Below are 23,122 nucleotides of genomic sequence, written 5' to 3'. Positions count from 1 at the left end.
GGTATTTTGTTCAATTTTTGGTAATCTTGTTTCCATCCCGCACAGTAAGAAGAAGAAGAAGAAGAAGAAGAAGAAGAAGAAGCTAATAGACATGAACCTGATTGATATATAATTGACTTTATCTGCGACTGCTCTTCTCTTTTGTTCACCTGGAAATTCCTAGTGCAGTGTATAAATAATGTTACTTTGAAACAAAAAAATTATCTGCCGTTTTTACTATTAGACAGTCTGAAGTCTGGCAGGCACTATCGATTATGTTCGCTGTGACGTACGTGTGGACGTTGTTTGACGAAGTCGGAAATGAATTGAAGCTTAGCGTTGGAGATCATCAAAATAGTGAAATGCTTTAGTTTTCAAATCGTACAATTCAATAACATATATCAGATATTCAGCTACACGGACTACCGATTTCGTTAACGATTGGTTAGTTACATTGCTTCGATCAAGATGGAGGTAAGTTTGGTCCAACGACATGAAAGTGATTGTTGTTAGCACGTCTGACTGGCTAGTAGCAGGCTTAGCTAACGTTAGTATAGCTAGCTAGCTAACATAATAGTAATGACAACTAAATCGCCATTTTAAATAATATGCAATACTACTGACTACACAACTGCTAACATGAACTGATAGTTAAGTCATAAACCTTGCCAAAGTTACTGGTCTAGTTTGCTAGCTATAATGGTAGCTATGGACAACTAGCTAGCTGTTTCCTCATCCAGAAGTGTTCACATGCTTCGGTATCACCAAAGGCAGAGATGGAAATCTAGATGAGATTAGCTACGTGATACCTACTCATCGCTTTTGTAGTGTTTGCCAAGGCTGCAAAGGTGAGATTGGTGCTTAAGAAATTTGCTATACATGATGTTTCTATATATATATGTATGTATGTATGTATGTATGTATGTATGTATGTATGTATGTATGTATGTATGTATGTATGTATGAGAGAGAGAGAGAGAGAGAGAGAGAGAGAGAGAGAGAGATACCGGTATATCCTGTTTTATGTCATTGTTTTGTCTCCACAACAGCAGGACACTGGCCCAGAGTATGTGGCCTCACCACCTTCAGGTGCAGCAAAGTCAAAGGTGCAGCACTCCCGAGTTCTCAGAAATACTATCCTACCCACCACCACCCCATGCTTCCTTTATCAGTCTTACAGTATTTTGAAATGTAATGTACACTTTCTGTATCAATGATGTATACATCAATTGATTGGTCTTTGTGCTCATACTTTTGAGAACTTTATAATATCAAAAGACTAGTACTGAGACCCTAAAATAATGCTTTCTATGTCTCACTGGTACCTCTGTCTTACTGTTTGTTACCTCTGTCTTACTGTTTGTTACCTCTGTCTTACTGTTTGTTACCTCTGCCTTACTGTTTGTTACCTCTGCCTTACTGTTTGTTACCTCTGTCTTACTGTTTGTTACCTCTGTCTTACTGTTTGTTACCTATAATAATAATAAATAATATGCCATTTAGCAGACACTTTTATCCAAAGCGACTTACAGTCATATGTGCATACATTTTTTGTGTATGGGTGGTCCCGGGGATCGAACCCACTACCTTGGCGTTACAAGCGCCGTGCTCTACCAGTTGAGCTACAGAGGACCACTGTCTTACTGTTTGTTACCTCTGTCTTACTGTTTGTTACCTCTGTCTTACTGTTTGTTACCTCTATGAAGTTGGACACGTTGTCCAAGGATGACCTCATCAAGTTTGCCAAGAAGCAGATGGCTGCCATCCAGAAGATGAAGTCCAAATGTGCAGGTACATGATGCACCTGTCATACACTGTTTAGATTCTAGTTTTAGTGTGACGTGCACAAGTACAGTGAAATATCATTATTGCAAGCTCCAAACCCAACAGTGTAATAATCAATATCAATGTTTCACTAAAGATAACATAAGGTAGAACAAAAACACACGAGAAATATAAATAAGAAGAACAGGAGAAAGTAAGATGCTACATACAGGGTCAGTTCCAATACCATATTTACAAGGTGCAGGGAGACTGGAGTAATAGAGGTAGATATGTATAGGGGTAAGGTGACTAGGCATCAGGATATATGATAAACAGTAGCAGCAATGTAAATTATGATTGTATGTGTGTGTAGAGTCAGTATAAATGTGTGTGCATGTTATGTGTGTGTTGGAGTGTCAGTGTGCGTGGGTGTCTATAGAGTCCTGTGAGTGTGCATGGAGACAGTGCAAAAATAACCATTGGTTTACTATTCAATGTTGTGATGGTTGATAATATCAATACAGTAGTAGGATTTCCTTTTTAACAATTGTTGTCCTTTTTATTTCCCAATATATTTTTCAGATTTGGAAAATGAGGTTGACACCCTCAAATCTCAGCCAACAGGCAAGTCAGACGACTCCGTCATACAGGTTTGTGGTCTTAAATTGTTACATGAGAAAATGAATAAGCTGCTGTTGAAGTGCTTTGAGTGTTTGTTTGTAAGTAATGTGTTTTCCATTCTATTCTATTCTGTGGTATTCTATTCTGTTCTACCAGGAGCTGACCGAGAGGATGAGTGCCTTGCTGCTGGAGAGGGCTGAGACCCAGCAGAGTGCAGTGTTACTGCGGAAGGACAATGAGAAGATCAAGCAGCGGGAACAGGTGAACTGTAGTAGACCATGTTATGGGTCTGTGTAGGCCAGACCAGTGGTCACTTACCCTAGTCCTGGATAGCTGCAGGGTGTTCAGCCTTTTGTTCCAGTCCAGTTCTAACTTTATGTTTTCTGTTGAATATGACCAGGACGCAGTAAGGAAACTGGCCACCCTGCAGGGAGAGTTGAACCAGGCCAAGGAAGACCACCAGAAAAAGATGGCCACTTTTGAGAAGGCCATGCACGTATCCCAGGCCAAACACAAAGAAGAAGTCAAATTCTTTCAGAGTTTTCTGAGAGAGAAAGACGAGAGTGACAGAGAGAAAGAAAAGCAGAGGGAAAGCAAAAAGGAAGATACAAACGACAGTGGAGAAGCTGTTAGTCACAGCCTGGAGTTGCAGATCCTGAGTCTGCAGACGGAGCTAGCTGCAGCCGTGGAGCGAAGCGCCCAGGAGGCTGCAGCGCTGCAGGAGGACCACCAGAAGGCACAGACAGAGGTTAGTTCAAAAGTAGAGTAAGAAAAATTTCACAAAAGAAATACCCTCACACTGTTGTAAGCCGACAGCTGACAAAGACCTTCTGGTCTAAATTTTGCAATAAACTGTATGTGTGTTTCTTTTTCTTTTAGGCCCAGCAGGAAGTAGAGAACCTACGAGAGGAGTTGGCCCAGCATAGCATGCAACATGAAGAGGAGCTGAGAGCTCTGGAGAAGGACTTTGAGATGGAGAGAGAGAGACTGCTATTCCTCCAAGAGGAACTCAGTGAGCAGCTCGCTCTCAAAGACAGGTGGGTCCTAGTGCTACACATTGGTGTTGGACAAGATATTGGTGTTGGATGACATGAGATGAGTCATAGACTGTACAGTAAAACGCTTTGAGACACTTTAAAAAGTGCTTCATTAATCCAATCTTCTTCCTCTTCTTGTTATGACAGCTTCCTGCAGGATGTGCAGGAGGAAGAGGAGGAGCCTAGCGGCCGCAGCTCAGGTATAGCCAGGATGTTGGAGCTGTCTGGTTTAAGTCAGATTGATGCCAGTGATGGAGAGACGGAGACTGGACAGCTCCGATCCGCCTTGGAGGACCTACAATCCCAGAATACCATGCTGCAAGATGAACTGACCTTCCTGGGCAATGTGAAAACTCAACTGGAGGCGGAGCTTGATAGGGTGAGGGAGGAGTTTCAGACAGAGAAGGAGGAGCTAGAGTTTAAGATCGATGAGTTGCTGATGACACAGGAAGGTGCGACCCCTGACCTGAATATGACCACTTACCGAGACCCTCTGAGCCCGGCAACCCCCAAGTGTGACCTTCAGGAGGTTCCAGCCCTCACTCAGCTCCAGCAGAGCGGGCCACAGAGAGAACCAGCGTACAGCCTGCCTGCCAGCTCTGCTAGCCCCTCCAGTCCCAGACAGAGCTTGTCCAGCCCTGTCCCTGACACAGACCACCAGAGCTTGACCCTGGAAGAACAGCAGAGACTGATCCTGGAGGTCCAGGAGCTGAGGGCCCAGTGTGAGACCTTAGCTAGAGAGAATACCCAGGCGGTGGGTGAATGTGAGTCTCTAGCCAAAGAGAGGAGCCAGGCGGTGGCTGGGTACGAACACACCAGAGACATCCTGAGAGGCCTGGAGACTGAGCTAGGTCAGAGGACCGGGGACTTCGTCAGACAGTATGAAGCTATGAAGGAACAGGGGACGTCAGCGATCCAGGAGCTACAGGAGAGAGTCAGAGGGCTAACTGAGGAGAGAGAGAGTCTGGTGGAGAAGGTGAGAGTGCTGAATGAAGACAGAGCGAGCCTGCTGGAGAAGGTCCAGGGCCTGGAGAAGAGGCTGGAGAGCTTCCTGGAGCAGACACAGGCAGCCAAGGGGCTGAAGGAGCAGCTGCAGATGTCTTTGGAGGAGAAGACAGAATTAGCTCTCGAATTAAAAACCTCTCTGGAGGAGAAGACTGTGTTAGCCTCTGAGCTAAAGGCCTCTCTTGAGGAGCAGACAGCGTTAACCCTCGAGCTAAAGGCTTCAATGGAGGATCTGAGCAGGCAGAACGGGGAGATCCTCTCTCAGCTACAGATGAAGGAGAGTGCTGTTCAGGAGTTAGAGGAGACACTCAATGTGGTGAGCACAGAGAGAGACCGAACACTGTCAGCACTGCAGGACAGAGAGATGGGGGTGGTGAGGCTGAGGGAGGAGAGGGAGGTGGAGGAGAGTCAAGGCCAAAGAGAAAAGGAGGCTGAGCTACAGGCTCGTATAGAGGAGCTGGAGAAGGAGAGGAGCCTGCTAAAGAGCAGCCTAGGGGAGGTGCAGAAGGAGAGGTCTGAGGAGGTGCAGGGGAGCCCAGGGGAGGAGGTGGAGGAGCTGCAGGCTCGTATAGAGGAGCTTGAGAAGGAGAGGAGCCTCCTGAAGTGTAATCTGGGGGAGCTGGTGGGGGATACTGAAGCTCTACAGAGAGACCTGGGAGAGATGAAAGTGGCCAATGAGAAGATGAGAACAGAGAACCAGGAACTGCTGGCCCAGGTCAGCAAGGCTACAGAGACACTGGCAGACAAAGAGAGGGAGCAGAAGGAGGAAGAACAAGCGGAGAGGAGAGAGCTACAACAGCAGCTAACAGAGAAGGACAAAGTCATATCTCAGCTGAAGAGTGAGATTGCTGTCCTACAGGTGAGTGCTTCTTCTGTCAGTGTCTTCAAGTTTGTTACAGCGACTGCTGAGGTATCTTTCATTAGTTCTACAGATTTACTTTTCCTCTCCCTCCACTTCCCTGTCTCTCTCTTCCTCCCTCTCTCTCCCCCCAACAGTCTACAGCCTCCACTGTGTCAGAGGAGAACACAGCCAGTGAGTTCACTGAGAAAATCGGTACGTTCCTAATTACTACTGTAATGGAGAGGTCCAGAACAGGAAAGTGTGTGTGTGATACTATGACCAGTAAACACAGATGAGCAGTACTAACAATGTCATGCCTGTTTTCTTCTTTCTAGGTGATTATTAAGCTCATATAAGAATGACAGATACAAAGTGCCAATCATTAAGGGATTCTGATTCTGCCAGTGATCTTTGTGTGATGATGTCTCTGTGTCCTCTTTCGATTCCATCCCCCCATCCCTTCATCGCAGCCCTGCTGGAGAAGGAAAGAAAAGAGAAGGATGAGAGGATGAATAAGATCAAGGCTGTGGCTGTGAAGGCCAGGAAGGAGCTGGACACCAGCAGGAAAGAGGCTGTGTCTCTGAAGGAGGAAATGGAGGTGTTGAAGGCTGAGAGAGAGAGAGTAACCTGCTCAATGAAAGACATCATCCATGGAGCAGAGGGATACAAGGTACTCAATAAGGAGCTTTCTGTTTGTGTTTCAGTTAGTAATGCAAAACAGCCACATTAAATGGGTTCATTCGGTTGTCTTTATGAATTGGCTTTGTGAGCCAATAGAGATCAAATCACTCTGCCCAGTTTAATGGGAGTTTTGTTCCAGACCTGAATGGATGGATACCCTGTCACTGTGTAGAACAGGCAGCTTGATATAGTATGTGTTATTCTGCATTGAACTGTACAATGCCTACTCAATAATGAATGTGTTTTAATATTACATTTGTGTGTTACAGAACTTGCAGCTGGACTACGACAGGCAGACAGAGCAGCTGGATAAGGAGAGAGAGAAGGTTGAGGGAGCTGAGAAACAGATCTCAGAGCTGACCAAACGACTCAACACCGCTGTACAACAGGTATCACATACACTGTTCTAGGAATTTACAGGTGCAAAAGAGAAGAGCAGTCGCAGATAAATTCAATCATAAATCAATCAGGTTCATTACAAGTTGCAACAGGAAGACACCTCCAGCACAGAAGCAGAGAAAATGTCTAACTGGCTTCTTGGAGATAGGCCCGTTATATACTAATCAGACAGCACAAAGTGTACTGTAAACACCAGCCAGAGAGGCTTGTAGGAAGTCAAAACAAAGGGCAGTGACTATAACAGCTGCTACAGAATCAGTGTTTCACAGAATACAGTAATAATCAGTATGTCCTCGGTCCTTATACCTCCAGTCTGGCGTCAATCACTATCAACAGATATGAGTTGAATCCATAACATACAGCATCAGATCTAGTGACCATCAACCGAAGTGTTACAAACAGAACACTGGAAATCATGTGTACTACAGAAAGAGAAAATATATAAATATGCTAAACATTGTGTTAACTCTAAACTGAATATGAACTTTATTCATCTTAAATATTCCCATGACATACACCAATGACTTGAAGTCTTTAGTTTAGTGCACATCAATCAGTTAATGTGTGTGTGTGGGATGAGAGTAAAAGCCAATTTATGCTTGCTCTGGGAATGTATTCCGGAGGCTCATTACAGAGGGTGTGACGCAGAGGCCAAATCGAGCTCCTTACTGCATCGCCGTGCGCCTCACAAATATTCCCATTACACACACACACACACACACAACACACAACAGTCCCACACACAAACCATGCTCAGTCTTCCAGCGTGCTCAACCAGACTGACAATTTCCCCCTCAGTACAAATATAAACTATCCATTAGTTAATTATTTCCATTCCACTTCTTATGATATTATAATCTCCTCCTAATTGTCTTTCTAGTGAAGTAATGGAGTGTGTGTAAATAAACCAGTGTCTGGTTCCATCTGGTGTTGTAGCGTTGTCTCTACTGAGGGAGATGCTGGTCATGGCTGTGTGAGCTGAGAGCTCCCCTGGGACTGCAGACTGGAAGTACAGACAGAGAAACTCAAAATAGTGTCTGAACAGTGTCTGAGACTTCCCTGGATGTCTTTATGTTAGATATGTTGAAGTGTATTCTCTATCCCTGGCTGGCTGATTATATGGCCAAGGGGACTGGTGATTGTCAAGAACTCTTGAGTGAAGTTTTCTTAAATGTATGTTTTTCTGTGTGTCCAGCATGAGCAGCTGTGGTTGGAGAGAGAGGACCTGATGACTGGGATGGAGACTCTGAGGAGCATGGTGAGACAGATGGAAGGACAGACAGCAGAGCTACACAGACAGACAAACACCCTGAACAGAGACCATCAGGCTGAGAGACTACTGAAGGAACAGAAGACAAAGGTGTGTGTGCGTGCGTGCGTGCGTGCGTGTGTGTGTGTACGTGTACTATGTTAACTCTGTTTGTGTCTCCAGGAACTGTCGTCGTTGCAGAAGGAGGTAGAGGAGTTGACAGCTCAGCTCCGCAGACAGAAGCAGCAGTCTCAACAGACAACACAAGAGCTGGAGCAGCTACGCAAGGTACACACATACACACACACGGCATGGCCACTCAAATAAAGAGCTGGTGAAGCCCTTCCTTCTAACCCTCACTGGGAGTTGTGTGTCGTGTTGCCTCTAGTCCTAAAAAACAACTCTCAGACTCTAGAAGGATGTCAAAGTAACGTTTTCCCCTCAAGCACTGGAAGCTGCTTTTCCATTACTCATACTAAGATGTCTAGAAACATGATTCAGTGTGTGTATGTTGCGGTGCAGTGTGAATCTATTGTGAATATGTGTGTGTTTTGTCCTTCCAGGAGGCCCAGCAGAGCTCGTTGTTGGACATGGAGATGGCAGACTATGAACGCCTGGTCAAAGAACTCAACACCAAACTGTCAGAGAAAGATGTGTGTGTGGAGGAGCTGAAAACACAAATACACACACACACTCAGAAAGAAGAAACACTCAACCAGAAGATTGGTACGCAGACATTTATACATTTTTACATTTTAGTCATCCCCTGTGGGAATTGAACCCACAACCCTAGCGCTTGGCCATGCTCTACCAACTGAGCTACATGGGACATTTATCACACCAATCACTACCATTCGCCCCACTGACATAGTTCTCTTACAACTAACCTACTAAAACGGCACTAAATCAGGTTACAGTAGAACAAAATCCTTTACGTTTCTATAATGGGTTTCATTCATTATAATGATGCCCTTTAATGCATTTCTGTATTATTTCATTCCTGAAACGTGTGATCCTCCAGAGGGTCTGAAGTCCCAGCTGGAGCAGGGGGAGGACAAGAGCTCCAAGATGAAACAGCTGCTGGTGAAAACCAAGAAAGACCTGGCGGACGCAAAGCGACAGGTCAGACCCCAGGAACCACTTTGTTGTGTTCCCCTTACTGCTTTCCCCTATGTGTGACGTCACTACTGTATTATAATGAATGTTGACAGTGTTAGGTTACGTTAATACATTGTAGGAGCCTAGTTGGGGGTTGCCTTAGAAACACTGACATTGTAGTGTGTGTTTGTAAGCGCATGTGTGTTTGTTTGTGCAGGAAGCCTCTCAGATGATGACCCTTGCCTCTCTGAAGGGAGAACTGGAGACCCACCAACAGCAGCTAGAGAACAGTAAGATCCAGTGTTGTGACCTGTCTGGGGAGCGCCACAGGCTGCAGGAGCAGCTGAGGACTCTGACGGAACAACAGCAGAGAACAAGCAGCTCCCTGCAACACCGACTGACCACGCTACAGCAGGAGGCCAACACTGCCAAGGTATACACTACTGTTCAAAAGTTTGGGGTCTCTTAGAAATGTCATTTTTTTCGAAAGAAAAGCAATTTTTTTGTCCATTAAAATAATATCAAATTGATCAGAAATACAGTGTAGACATTGTTAATGTTGTAAATGGCTATTGTAGCTGGAAACGGCTGATTTTTAATGGAATATCTACATAGGCGTACAGAGGCCCATTATCAGCAACCATCAGTTCTGTGTTCCAATGGCACGTTGTGTTTGCTAATCCCAATTTTTCATTTTAAAAGGCTAATTGATCATTAGAAAACCCTTTTGCAATTATGTTAGCACAGCTGAAAACTGTTGTGCTGATTTAAATAAGCAATAAAACTGACCTTCTTGAGACTAGTTGAGTATCTGGAGCATCAGCAATTGTGGGTTCGATTACAGGCTCAAAATGGTCAGAAACAAATAACTTTCTTCTGAAACTCATCAGTCTATTCTTGTTCTGAGAAATGAAGGCTATTCCATTCGAGAAATGGACAAGAAACTGAAGATCTCATACAACGCTGTGTACACTACCGGTCAAAAGTTTTAGAACACCTACTCATTCAAGGGTTTTTCTTTATTTTTACTATTTTCTACATTGTACACATATGGAATCATGTAGTAACCAAAAAATTGTTAAACATATCAAAAGAAAATGGAGATTTGAGATTCTTCAAATAGCCACCCTTTGCCTTGATGACAGCTTTGCACACTCTTGGCATTCTCTCAACCAGCTTCACCTGGAATGCTTTTCCAACAGTCTTGAAGGACTTCCCACATATGCTGAACACTTGTTGGCTGCTTTTCCTTCACTCTGCGGTCCGACTCATCCCAAACCATCTCAATTTGGTTGAGGTCGGGGGATTGTGGAGGCCAGGTCATCTGATGCAGCACTCCATCACTCTCCTTCTTGGTAAAATAGCCCTTACACAGCCTGGAGGTGTGTTGGGTCATTGTCCTGTTGAAAAACAAATGATAGTCCCACTAAGCCCAAACCAGATGGGATGGCGTATCGCTGCAGAATGTTGTGGTAGCCATGCTGGTTAAGTGTGCCTTGAATTCTAAATAAATCACAGACAGTGTCACCAGCAAAGCACCCCCACACCATAACACCTCCTCCTCCATGCTTTACGGTGGGAAATACACATTCGGAGATCATCCGTTCACCCACACCGTGTCTCACAAAGACACAGCGGTTGGAACCAAAAATCTCACATTTCCACCGGTCTAATGTCCATTGCTCGTGTTTCTTGGCCCAAGCAAGTCTCTTCTTCTTATTGGTGTCCTTTAGTAGTGGTTTCCTTGCAGCAATTTGACCATAAAGGCCTGATTCACGTAGTCTCCTCTGAACAGTTGATGTTGAGATGTGTCTGTAACTTGAACTCTGTGAAGTATTTATTTGGGGCTGGTAACTCTAATGAACTTATCCTCTGCAGCAGAGGTAACTCTGGGTCTTCCATTCCTGTGGTGGTCCTCATGAGAGCAAGTTTCATCATATCTTCCGAGTGGCGCAGTGGTCTAAGGCACTGCATCGCAGTGCTAGCTGTGCCACTAGAGATCCTGGTTCGAATCCAGGCTCTGTCGTAGCCGGCCGTGACCGGGAGACCCATGGGGCGGCGCACAATTGGCCCAGCGTCGTCCAGGGTAGGGGAGGGAATGGCCGGCAGGGACGTTGGTAGAGCATGGCGTTTGCAACGCCATGGTTGTGGGTTCGTTTCCCACGGGGGGCCAGTATGAAAAATATAAAATTAATGTATGCACTCACTAACTGTAAGTCGCTCTGGATAAGAGCGTCTGCTAAATGACTAAAATGTAAATGTAAAATAGTGTTTGATGGTTTTTGCGACTGCACATTAAGAAACTTTCAAAGTTCTTGAAATGTTCCGTATTGACTGACCTTCATGTCTTAAAGTAATGATGGACTGTCGTTTCTCTTTGCTTATTTGCGCTGTTCTTGCCATAATATGGACTTAGTCTTTTACCAAATAGGGCTATCATCTGTATACCCCCTACCTTGTCACAACACAACTGATTGGCTCAAACGTGTTAAGAAGGAAAGAAATTCCACAAATTAACTTTTAAGAAGGCACACCTGTTAATTGAAATGCATTCCAGGTGACTACCTCATGAAGCTGATTGAGAGAATGCCAAGATTGTGCAAAGCTGTCATCAAGGCAAAGGGTGGCTATTTGAAGAATCTCAAATATAAAATATATTTTGATTTGTTTAACACTTTTTTGGTTACTTCATGATTCCATATGTGTTATTTCATAGTTTTGTGTCTTCACTATTATTCTACAATGTAGAAAATCGTTTAAAAAATAAAGAGAACCCCTTGAATGAGTACGTGTTCTAAAACTTTTGACCGGTAGTGTACTACTCCCTTCACAGAACAGCGCATACTGGCTCTAACCTGAATAGAAAGAGGAGTGGGAGGCCCCGATGCACAACTGAGCAAGAGGACAAATACATTAGTGTCTAGTTTGAGAAACAGACGCCTCACAGGTCCTCAACTGGCAGCTTCATTAAATAGTACCCACAAAACACCAGTCTCAACGTCAACAGTGAAGAGGCGACTCCGGGATGCTGACCTTCTAGGCAGAGTTGCAAAGAAAAAGCCATATCTCAGACTGCCCATCTTAATCTTTTATTTTTATTGGCCAGTCTGAGATATGGCTTTTTCTTTGCAACTCTGCCTAGAAGGTCAGCATCCCGGTTAGAGCCAGTTTGCGCTGTTCTGTGAAGAGAGTAGTACACAGCGTTGTACGAGATCTTCAGTTTCTTGGCAATTTCTCGCATGGAATTGCCTTCATTTCTCAGAAAAAGAATAGACTGATGAGTTTCAGAAGAAAGTTCTTTGTTTCTGGCCATTTTGAGCCTGTAATCAAACCCACAATTGCCGATGCTCCAGATACTCAACTAGTCTCAAGAAGGCCAGCACAACAGTTTCAGCTGTGCTAACATAATTGCAAAAGGGTTTTCTAATGATAAATTAGCCTTTTAAAATTATAAACTTGGTTTAGAAAACACAACGTGCCATTGGAACACAGGACTGATGGTTGCTGATAATGGGCCTATGTAGATATTCCATAAAAAATCAGCCGTTTCCAGATACAATAGCCATTTATAACATTAACAATGTCTACACTGTATTTCTGATCAATTTGATGTTATTTTAATGGAGAAAAAAAATTGCTTTTCTTTCGAAAACAAGGACATTTCTAAGTGACCCCAAACTTTTGAATGGTAGTTTACATACACACACACACACACGCGTAGGCGCACACGAACATGCACACATTTGGTTTTCTCGCTCATCTTATTCTCTCTCTGTTCCCACCTCTATCTCTCCTCACCCCTCTCTAGCCTCAACCACGTCTTCCTCGCTCTCACTCTCTTGCTCATTCTCCTCTCTCAACCTCTGTCTGGACCTAGCTCAACCCATCTCCCAATCTCCCTTTCCATCCCCTCTTTTAGCCCAGCTCAGTCAGAAGAAATGGCTTCATGGATTTCCCATCAGTAGAGTTTGAGTGTGCAGCTTTTCTAAATGGTTGAAACCAAATCGTATTATTTCCCTGGGGTCTAGTGGGTGATAATGAACGTTACTGTCTGGCTCCACGGTAGAGGAAGTGCTGCTGGGTTGCCTACTTCCAGGACCTACACACTAACACTGTACTATTCACTACAATATATAATCATTGACACACACACACACACACACTATACAGCAGGGGTTGGCAACAGGTGGGCCAAATACATTTTGGGGGGGAAGTTTTGTTTGCGGGGGAAAAAATGACTAAAATCACCAGGAATTCAGCAGAATTTTTTTTACTAAACAAACAAAATAGAGACGTGATCGTGTCTCAAATGTAATCAAGGTAAATTATTGTTATTTTCGAATACAATCTCTTTTTGGGCTTAGTTGTGGTCAATTTGCAGTGTACAAATTATTATAATTACAGTGCCTTCAGAAATTATTTATACCCCTTGACTTATTCCACATTTTGTTGTGCCTGAATTCAAAATGGATAAAATATATTCTTTAAATCTCACCTATCTACACACAAAACCCCATAATGGTAAAGTGAAAACATGTTTTTAGACATTTTTGCTAATTTATTGAAAATGAAATACAGAAATATCTAATTTACATAAGTATTCACACCCATGAGTCAATACTTTGTAGAAGAACCTTTGCCAGCGATTACAGCTGTGAGTCTTTCTGGGTAAGTCTAAGAGCTTTCCACATTGCTAGACAACCATTTTCAGGTTTTGCCATACATTTTCAAGTAGATTTAAGTCAAAACTGTAACTCGGCCACTGAGGAACATTCACTGTCTTCTTGGTAAACAACTCCAGTGTAGATTTGGCCTTGTGTTTTAGGTTATTGTCCCGCTGAAAGGTGAATTCAACTCCCAGTTTTCCTCTAGGATTTTGCCTGTGCTTAGCTCCATTCCGTTTATTTTTCTATCCTGAAAAACTCCCCAATCCTTAACTATTAAAAGCATACCCATAACATTATGCAGCCACCACTATGCTTGAAAATATGGAGAGTGGTACTCAGTAATGTGTTGTATTGGATTTGCCCAAAACATAACACTTTGTATTCAGGACACAAAATGAATTGCTTTGCCACATTTTTTGCAGTATTACTTTAGTGCATTGTTGCAAACAGGATGCATATTTTGGAATATTTCTTATTCTGGACAGGCATCCTTCTTTTCACTCTGTCAATTAGGTTAGTATTGTGGAGTAACTACAATGTTGTTGAGCCATCTTCAGTTTTCTGCTATTACAGCCATTAAACTCTGTAACTGTTTTAAAGTCACCATTGGCCTCATGGTGAAATCCTTGAGCGGTTTCCTTCCTCCGGCAACTGAGTTAGGAAGGACGCCTGTATCTTTCTAGTGATTGGGTGTATTGATAAGCCATCCAAAGTGTAATTAATAACTTCACCATGGTCAAAGGGATATTCGATGTCTGCTTTTTAAATGTTTACTTATCTACCAATAGGTGCCTTTCTTTGCGAGGCATTGGAAAACCTCTCTGGTCTTTATGGTTGAATCTGTGTTTGAAATTCACTGCTCAACTGAGGGTCCTTACATTGAGGGTCCTTAATTATATATATTGGGTACAGAGATGAGGTAGTCATTCAAAAATCATGTTAAACACTATTGCACACAGAGTGAGTCCATGCAACTTTTTGTGAGTTAAGCAAATTTTTACTCCTGAACTTATTTAGGCTTGCCATAACAAAGTGTTTGAATACTTATTGACTCAAGACATTTCAGCTTTTCATTTTTTATTAATTTGTAAACATTTCAAAAAACATAATTCCACTTTGGCACTATATGTTCCAGCCCCGCGACCATTTGCTCCGACAAAAACCGTCCTGATGCTGAATCTAGTTGCCTACCCCTGCTATACACCGTCATATTTATAGCTGCTGATCTGCAGAAACACACCTAATTGTACTTCAGGGTGAAAATAGAGATACCGGTACCACGTAATATGTGTGCTGACAAACAGTTTGTTAAGCATTGAATTAATGAAAACTTAAATCAATGTGTGGTGTGTATTTTGTTTCCAGGCTGAGCTGTCATCTGTCACTACTGAGTTTGACAGCTATAAGGTCAGAGTTCACAATGTCCTCAAACAGCAGAAGAACAAGAGTTCAGCCCAGAGCGACGGACACGCCACCAAACAGGAGAGGTATAGGGACAGATACTGTGTGTGTGTGTTATATGGTGACATATTTGATGTGTGTGTTATATGATAATAATGTGTGTGTCACAGGGACCAGATGGAGTCCATGGTGGACCAGTATAAAGCCAAGCTGCAGGTCAGTCAGCAGACTCTGGCGGTGAGCACTGCAGAGTTCCAACAGCTCCAGATGGAACACGACACACTGCTGGAACGACACAACAAGATACTGCAGGAGACCGTCACTAAAGAGGCTGAACTCAGAGAGAGGTGTGTGGAGGAGGAGTAACCTTGCATGAAGTCTTGTATTAGCTCCCAGAGCTCATGCCAAGACTTTAGCTCAGTGGGTTAACGTTTCCCATCTCTCCTTCTTCTTTATCCCCCCCCACCTCCAGACTCCTGTCTCTCCAGGCGGAGAGTATGTCACTGCGGACAGAGCATGCCCAGACGGTGGGTCAGCTTACCTCCCAGGCCGACTCCCAACGTTCAGGGTTCCGGGAGCAGATCCGCCACCTTCAGGACGAACACAGAACTACAGTAGAGACCCTGCAGAACCAGACGACCAGGCTGGAGAACCAACTATTCACATTGCAGAACCAGACCAGTAAGACCGGAGAGGCTGATGATTGGGTTGAGACTGTTAAAGAATAGAGTGAGGTTTTGGAGAGGATAAGAGTGGAAAAGAGAGGAGGGGGGTGAGTGTTGGGTTAGAGAGGCAGCAGAGAGTGAGAAGGGGATAGAGGCCAGGGGAAAGGTAGAGAGAGGGGTTGTGAGTTGAGTATGAGAGAGCAGAGCTGATAGAGCTAATATATCACCTCCCACACAGCTGCCCTCTGGAGCCACTCCGAGTAAACACACACACTCCATCTATCTCTCTCTCTGTCTTTTGATCTTACTCGTCTAGTGTCGTAGTACAGCTGTTTAAAGATGGGAGAGAGAGGAGACTTCCTTCATCTCAGGCTGGCCAGGTGTTAGTGTGAAGGCTATAAAGAGCCCATCCAGCCCTGCTCTGCCTGCCCCTCTGGGTAGCACCAGCACACTGCCATCTGGAGAGCCTGGTCGTTAGTGCCACCCTAACACAAGAGTTGGGCGCAGTCGCACTTCTGGAGACAGCAAGGCTGGATCCCTTCCTATAATCACATCATATAATTACATCATATAATCACATCCTTGTCTCTCTTCCTTCATCTGCACTGAACTTTAAACGGTTGAAGATTTGATTTGAATCTTAAAGCGAAAATTATGTTAACTTCAAGTGCAAATTAGGGCCAAGAGGTTCCAGAGAGACTCCATCACTGTGTGTGTGTTCTCTAGGGTGTGAAGGGCAGGGCGGGCTGCAGGTGGTTCTACCCACACGTCTCTCACTCTCTCTCAGTCCATCAATCAGACACCGTCTGCCCACCGGAACCCGCCCTATCTCTTTCTCTACCTCTGTCTCTCTCTCTCTCACACACACACCTACAGTTGAAGTCGAAAGTTTACATACACCTTAGCCAAATACATTTAAACTTAGTTTTTCACAATTCCTGACATTTAATCCTAGTAAAAATTCCCTGTCTTAGGTCAGTTAGGATCACCAATTTATTTTAAGAATGTGAAATGTCAAAATAATAGTAGAGAGAATTAAATATTTTAGCCTTCCACAAGCTTCCCACAATAAATTGGGTAAATTTTGGCCCATTCCTCCTGACAGAGCTGGTGTAACTGAGTCAGGTTTGTAGGCCTCCTTGCTTGCACACACTTTTTCAGTTCTGCCCACAGATTTTCTATAGGATTGAGGTCAGGGCTTTGTGATGGCCACTCCAATACCTTGACTTTGTTGTCCTTAAGCCATTTTGCCACAACTTTGGAAGTATGTTTGGGGTCATTGTCCATTTAGAAGACCCCATGGTGTTTATACCTGCGTACTATTATTTGTACAGATGAACGTGGTACCTTCAGGCGTTTGGAAATTGCTCCCAAGGATGAACCAGACTTGTGGAGGTCTACAATTTTTTTTATGAGGTCTTGGCTGATTTCTTTTGATTTTCCCATGATGTCAAGCAAAGAGGCACTGAGTTTGAAGGTAGACCTTGAAATAAATCCACAGGTACACCTCCAATGATGTCAATTTGCCTATCAGAAGCTTCTAAAGCCATGACATTTTCTGGAATTTTCCAAGCTGTTTAAAGGCACAGTCAACTTGGTGTATGTAAACTTCTGACCCACTGGAATTGTGATACAGTGAATTATAAGTGAAATAATCTGTAAACAATTGTTGGAAAAATTACTTGTCATGCACAAAGTAGATGTCCTAATCGACTTGCCAATACTATAGTTTAACAAGAAATTTGTGGAGTGGTTGAAAAATGAGTTTTAATGACTCCAACCTAAGTGTATGTAAACTTCCGACTTCAACTGTACCTATATGAAGTCCGCTCTTTTTCAGCACAGTTCTTTTTATCATCCTCTTTTCTGAATTTATCCCCCAGTCCTCTACGCATCAGGATTTCACACCAGCACCCTCTCATGGTGAAGTAGGGAATTACATTGTTGCACTCTGCCCGACTAGATGATATGTGTTGTCTTACGCTCCCTCTCCACCGTCCCCTCCCCCTGTCTCTCTCCAGGTCCAGCTCCAGTCCAGACCAGTCGTAAGCCAGTGGTGGACCGCCGGACCGTGGACCACGGGGGGATGGGGGGGCTGGGCCTGGGCCTCAGTGACCTCCAGTCCATGGCTAGAGAGGAGGGAGAGGGCATGGAGACCACTGAGACAGAGTCGCTGTCCCCCACACACACACCCCTACCCTCACTGGAGCAACTACTCACCTCCCCAGACCCCAAACAGGGTATGTGTTTGTGTCCATGCATGATTTCAATGGCTACATACTGTAGTTGTTGGTTTTATTCCCACAAGAGACACATATTTGAGATACTGTGTCTTTGAATACAACTGTCTGCTAAAGGGACATTTGTTTGTGGGATTGGTTCCAGAGCCGTTTGTGTGGCAGGTGGAGCCAACTAAAGAGGAGTTAAATCAGAAGTTGGCCACAGCTACACGCAGTATGGAACACATGAACAGTCTACTGCATGAGACCGAGGCTACCAATGCTGTTCTGATGGAACAGGTCAACGTATGTACACACACTCTCTCTCGCTCTCTCTTTTACAGTGCTCACGCATTCATACTTGTGTCAATATTCTTTCTTCTCTAGCTGTTGAAGTCTGAGGTGCGTCGTCTGGAGCGTAACCATGAGAGAGAGAAGAGTGTAGCCAACCTGGAGTATCTGAAGAATGTCCTCCTGCAGTTCATCTTCCTGCGGTCAGGCAGCGAGAGACAGGCTCTGCTCCCCGTCATACACACCATGTTACAACTCAGCCCTGAGGAGAAGAATAAACTGGGTGCTATCGCAATGGGTAGGTACACTACCGGTCAAAAGTTTTAGAACACCTACTCATTCAAGAGTTTTTCTTTATTTTTACTATTTTCTACATTGTAGAATAATAGTGAAGACATCAAAACTATGAAATAACACATATGGAATCATGTAGTCTTAGCCAAAGCTGTCATCAAGGCAAAGGGTGGCTATTTTGAAGAATCTCAAATATAAAATATATTTTGATTTGTTTTGGTTACTACATAATTCCATATGTGTCATTTCATAGTTTTGATGTCTTCACTATTATTCTACAATGTAGAAAATAGTAAAAATAAAGAAAATCCCTTGAATGAGTAGGTAATCTAAAACTTTTGACCGGTAGTGTACACACACACTGTTTACACAGACACACCAACACACACGCTGTACATACACACACATACTCTCTCTCTCTCACACACACACACACACACCCATCGATCGCTCAGTGTGAGTAGTAAGTTAAGTGAAATTGCAGAGACATCAACATTTTATGTAGGTCAACATTGGAATCAACCGGGCCCGAGGTTGATTTTATTTGCCCCACTAAGTTTTCAGAGCAATTTTTTAACTGTAAAAACACCAGCAAATTAGCTCTAAGTGATTTGTTCCAAATCTGTTACAAAGTATTCCCACGCATAGAGAGCTATACACTGAGTATACAAAACATTGACATAGACTGATCAGGAGAAAGCTATGATCTCTTATTGATGTCACCTGTTAAATCCACTTCAATCAGTGTAGAGACAGGTTAAATAAGGATGTTTAAGCCTTGAGATAATTGACACATGGATTGTGTATGTGTGCCATTCAGAGGGTGAATGGGAAAGACAAAATATTTAAGTGCCTTTGAACGGGGTATGGTAGTTAGTGCCAGGCCACTGGTTTGAGTGTGTCAAGAACGGCAACGCTGCTGGGTTTTTCCATGCTCAACAGTTTCCTATGTGTATCCAGAATGGTCCACCACCCAAAGGACATCCAGCCAACATGACACAACCTTGGGAAGCATTGGAGTCAACATGGGCCAGCATCCCTGTGGAACGCTTTTGACGCCTTGTAGTGGCCATGCTCCAACAAATTGAAGCTGTTCTGAGGACAAAAGCTGGTGCAACTCAATATTAGGAAGGTGTTCCTAATGTTTTGTACACTCAGTGTATGTGATCGTTTACAAATGTAAGCAAGGTTTTAAATTATTATGTTTTAGTCAAATATTATACGGAGTGGCTATGGATAAGGAGTTTCTGTATCCCAATTTGCCCAGGCAAAAAATATGTGTATTTCTGGGCATTTTACATAGCTGAGTGCCGACTCCGCTGCCTACGTAGCTGCTGTGCTGAGTGCTCCGCTGCCGCAATGATCGCCTTTGTTTTGGTTATTTTTTCATCGTCATTGCGAACATTGCCTAAGCTGCGCAGGAGGCTGTCAAGTAGTGTTATTTTTTCAGGAACTACGATATGGCAGCAACTATAAAGATTAGCCTACATCACACAAAACGCGAATCGTTTTTTCTTCAAAGTGTAGGGACTGAGTCCTGCTTGTGCAACTGCAATATCCGTTGCAACAGACAGACCGAGAAGGTTGTAGCCTTTTATAATATATGTTTTGGAATGTTTATTCAAATCGCTGCAGTGTTTTTATTGCAACTGTTCAGAAATATGAGACATGGGCTATATCATCATGGTTCAGAAGAGTGAAGGGATGGGGAGTGTGAGCAGCAGCTACGTTAGAAAAATGAATGTGTGCGTAAAATCACACATGCGCAGAACGTGATCTGGATTCTAAGCTTTAAAAAATAGGTTTCCTAAAGTGGCCAATATTATATCTGTTTGGGCTTCTTGCGATTAATTTGCTGTCAACTAATTATTAGTAATTATGTTTCGGCCCCCCTGACCATCTGCTCAAGAAAAAATCGTCCCATGGCTGAATCTAGTTCATGATCCCTGGTATAGTGTATATGTCCCATGGCTGAATCTAGTTCATGATCCCTGGTATAGTGTATATGTCCCATGGCTGAATCTAGTTCATGATCCCTGGTATAGTGTATATGTCCCATGGCTGAATCTAGTTCATGATCCCTGGTATAGTGTATAGTAAATACTGTAGTGTCCTACCTGTGTCTCTGAACCTGTCTCTGTTCTGCTTCAGGTGAGGAGGAGGTGGGAGGAGCAAGAGGCTCCGGATGGACCTCCTACCTACACAGCTGGTCTGGCATCAGATGAACACACACACATCAACTATTGCCATCTCTCTACCTGCCTTCACTTTCATCTGGTCAATATGTCTGATCAACTGGAGTTATTGAAAAGTCTTAATATATTATTGATGATCATTCATCTACTTGAAATGAAGCAAGTACTGACAGCAGCAAAACAAGCCAGTACTCTTTTAACTGTTTAGTTACTGGACCGGTCATGGTGTGATGATTCCTCATTGCCTCCCATTCAATACTTGGATTAATTTTTACGACTGAATTTGTTGCTTCATAATAATCAGCTCCATGCAGCGCCTAAGTTACAATGGTTAATGAAGTGAACTATGACTGTGATAACACATTTCAGTTAAGCTCTAATGCAGAGTGGTCAATCAACAATTATAAACTGGGTGGTTCGAGCCCTGAATGCTGATTGGCTGGCAGCCGTGGTATATCAGACCGTATACCACGGGTATGACAAAACAGTTATTGTTGCTGCTCTAATTACGTTGATAACCAGTTTATAATAGCAATAAGGCACCTCGGGGGTTAAGGGCGTTGCATTGTGTCTATGAACAGTCCTTAGCCGTGGTATATTGGCCATATACCACACCCCCTCGGGCCTTATTGCTTAATTATAACAATTCACATGTTCAATTCACACCTGTTTCGATGTATCAATATTACATACCAAAGGATGCTCTGGTAATATGTAGGTACATAGTCTGTAATTGGTCCGTGTGTATGTATAGTAATTATTATGTACTTGCTGTGAAATTACCATGTTATTACAATGTGGGGCTGCTTGTTTTCCAAGTTAACCAAACATGCAGAAAGGGTACTAGATATTAATGATTGGGTAAAATACAAGCCTCTGCTCTGTAGTCCTATGGTAGTGCTTCATATCACATCAGAAAGATGTTTGTAAATTAGTAAATCCCTATCTTTGCACTTGAATTTACAGACTTGGTGGACTAGCACCAACTGTGACATGAAGTATAGGAGTCACATTAGGCTCTCATTTACTATGACCAAGGCTGCGCCTGAAATTGCACTCTATTTCCCATATATTGCACTATATTCGGAATGAAGTGCCAGTTCAGATTTGGCCCATCTCTTACCCAGGGTTATATGCTAATGTCATTGTTCTGTGTCATTCCTAAGGCAGCTGCTTCTGCTTCTTATTAATGAATGAGGCCAGATGGGGACAAGTAATACATGGGAATAACTGAATGTACTTGTAATGAATAATTTTATATTTAAACTGGGAAAGTATTGTTAATTATTAAAATAATATTTTAAGAGATTATTAGGCTATAAGGTTAGGAATCATTACTGATGTTGTAAACTGGTGAGGGTTTCCAGTCCTCGCAGTTTGGTTGAAGTTGATATCTATAGTGCTCTGGGTTAAGACATGTTTTAGAAAAGGACAAATAAGTCAAAGTTTAAGCGTACATTTTAGATCAACCAATATATAAAAAGGAGCCCTGCAATCAGTAGCCTAACCACCATCCTTCTTCCTAAGAGATTATTTAACTGTGAATAAACATGACAATTCAAATAAAATAACAAAATAGATTTTTTAAGACTTTCCCTGCCTGCCACTACTCTTGCTCAACTAAAAATGTAATGTCTCATCTCAACTTTTTAAGTCACCTCAATGAAATGATTTTGAGGTAAATTGATGTAATATTTGGTCATTTAGAAAAAGTTATAATCTAATGAAGTTACAGTATATCTTTAAAAGGTGTTATATTTACCAATAGGGGAGCCTAAAGAGCAATAATCCACACGTTTAGAGAGAAGAAAAAATGTGAAGTCCTGCTCACTTTTGTGTCTGTAGGTATACAGACAAGGAGGCATACAAACATATGTCAATTGGTATTGGTATGTTATGCAGATCAGATTTTCCATCCTCCTCCCTTACCTCTTCAATTAATATCCCATAGGCCTCTACATGATGGACAAGGTACAGTTGAAGTCGGAAGTTTACATACACTTGGCGTCATTAAAACTAATTTTTCAACCACTCCACACATTTCTTGTTAACAAACTATAGTTTTGGCAAGTCGGTTAGGACATCTACTTTGTGCATGATACAATACATTTTTCCAACAATTGTTTACAGATTATTTCACTTATAATTCACTGTATCACAATTCCAGTGGGTCAGAAGTTGCCATACACTAAGTTGACGGTGCCTTTAAACAGCTTGGAAAATTCCAGAAAATGATGTCATGGCTTTAGAAGCTTCTGATAGGCTAATTGACATCATTTGAGTCAATTGGAGGTGTACCTGTGGATGTATTTCAAGGCCTACCTTCAACTCAGTGCCTCTTTGCTTGACATCATGGGAAAATCAAAAGAAATCAGCCAAGAACTCAGAAAAAAATGTCAATCAATTTCCAAACGCCTGAAGGTACCACGTTAATCTGTACAAACAATAGTATGCAAGTATAAACACCATGGGACCATGTAGCCATCATATCGCTCAGGAAGGAGACGTGTTCTGTCTCTTAGAGATTAACGTACTTTGGTGTGAAAAGTGCAAATCAATCCCAGAACAACAGCAAAGGACCTTGTGAAGATGCTGGAGGAAACAGGTACAAAAGTATCTATATCCACAGTAAAACAAGTCCTATATCGACATAACCTGAAAGGCCGCTCAGCAAGGAAGAAGCCACTGCTCCAAAACTGCCATAAAAAAGCCAGAC

At 42.9% G+C, this 23,122-nt stretch overlaps 1 protein-coding gene across 1 annotated transcript; it reads left to right on the top strand.

Moving 5' to 3' along the window:
- The first annotated feature begins 109 nt into the window (after positions 1 to 109).
- On the top strand, positions 110 to 20,880 carry LOC121571719 (GRIP and coiled-coil domain-containing protein 2). The gene is made up of 23 exons (XM_041883360.2): positions 110 to 453; positions 1,029 to 1,085; positions 1,686 to 1,770; positions 2,326 to 2,393; positions 2,521 to 2,625; positions 2,765 to 3,112; positions 3,244 to 3,401; positions 3,549 to 5,265; positions 5,403 to 5,460; positions 5,718 to 5,917; positions 6,198 to 6,317; positions 7,523 to 7,687; positions 7,760 to 7,864; positions 8,140 to 8,302; positions 8,598 to 8,698; positions 8,892 to 9,107; positions 14,707 to 14,828; positions 14,913 to 15,089; positions 15,215 to 15,423; positions 17,429 to 17,647; positions 17,793 to 17,932; positions 18,014 to 18,215; positions 20,363 to 20,880. Exons 1-23 carry the CDS (start codon positions 448 to 450, stop codon positions 20,434 to 20,436), a joined length of 4,815 nt encoding a protein of 1,604 aa, XP_041739294.1. The 5' UTR covers positions 110 to 447; the 3' UTR covers positions 20,437 to 20,880.
- The last annotated feature ends 2,242 nt before the right edge of the window (positions 20,881 to 23,122 follow it).

Source organism: Coregonus clupeaformis, chromosome 29 (genome assembly GCF_020615455.1).
Source record: "Coregonus clupeaformis isolate EN_2021a chromosome 29, ASM2061545v1, whole genome shotgun sequence".
Taxonomy (NCBI): Eukaryota; Metazoa; Chordata; class Actinopteri; order Salmoniformes; family Salmonidae; genus Coregonus; species Coregonus clupeaformis.
The sequence above is the reverse complement of the archived record's forward strand: the minus strand, read 5'-3'. Positions and strand labels throughout refer to the sequence as shown.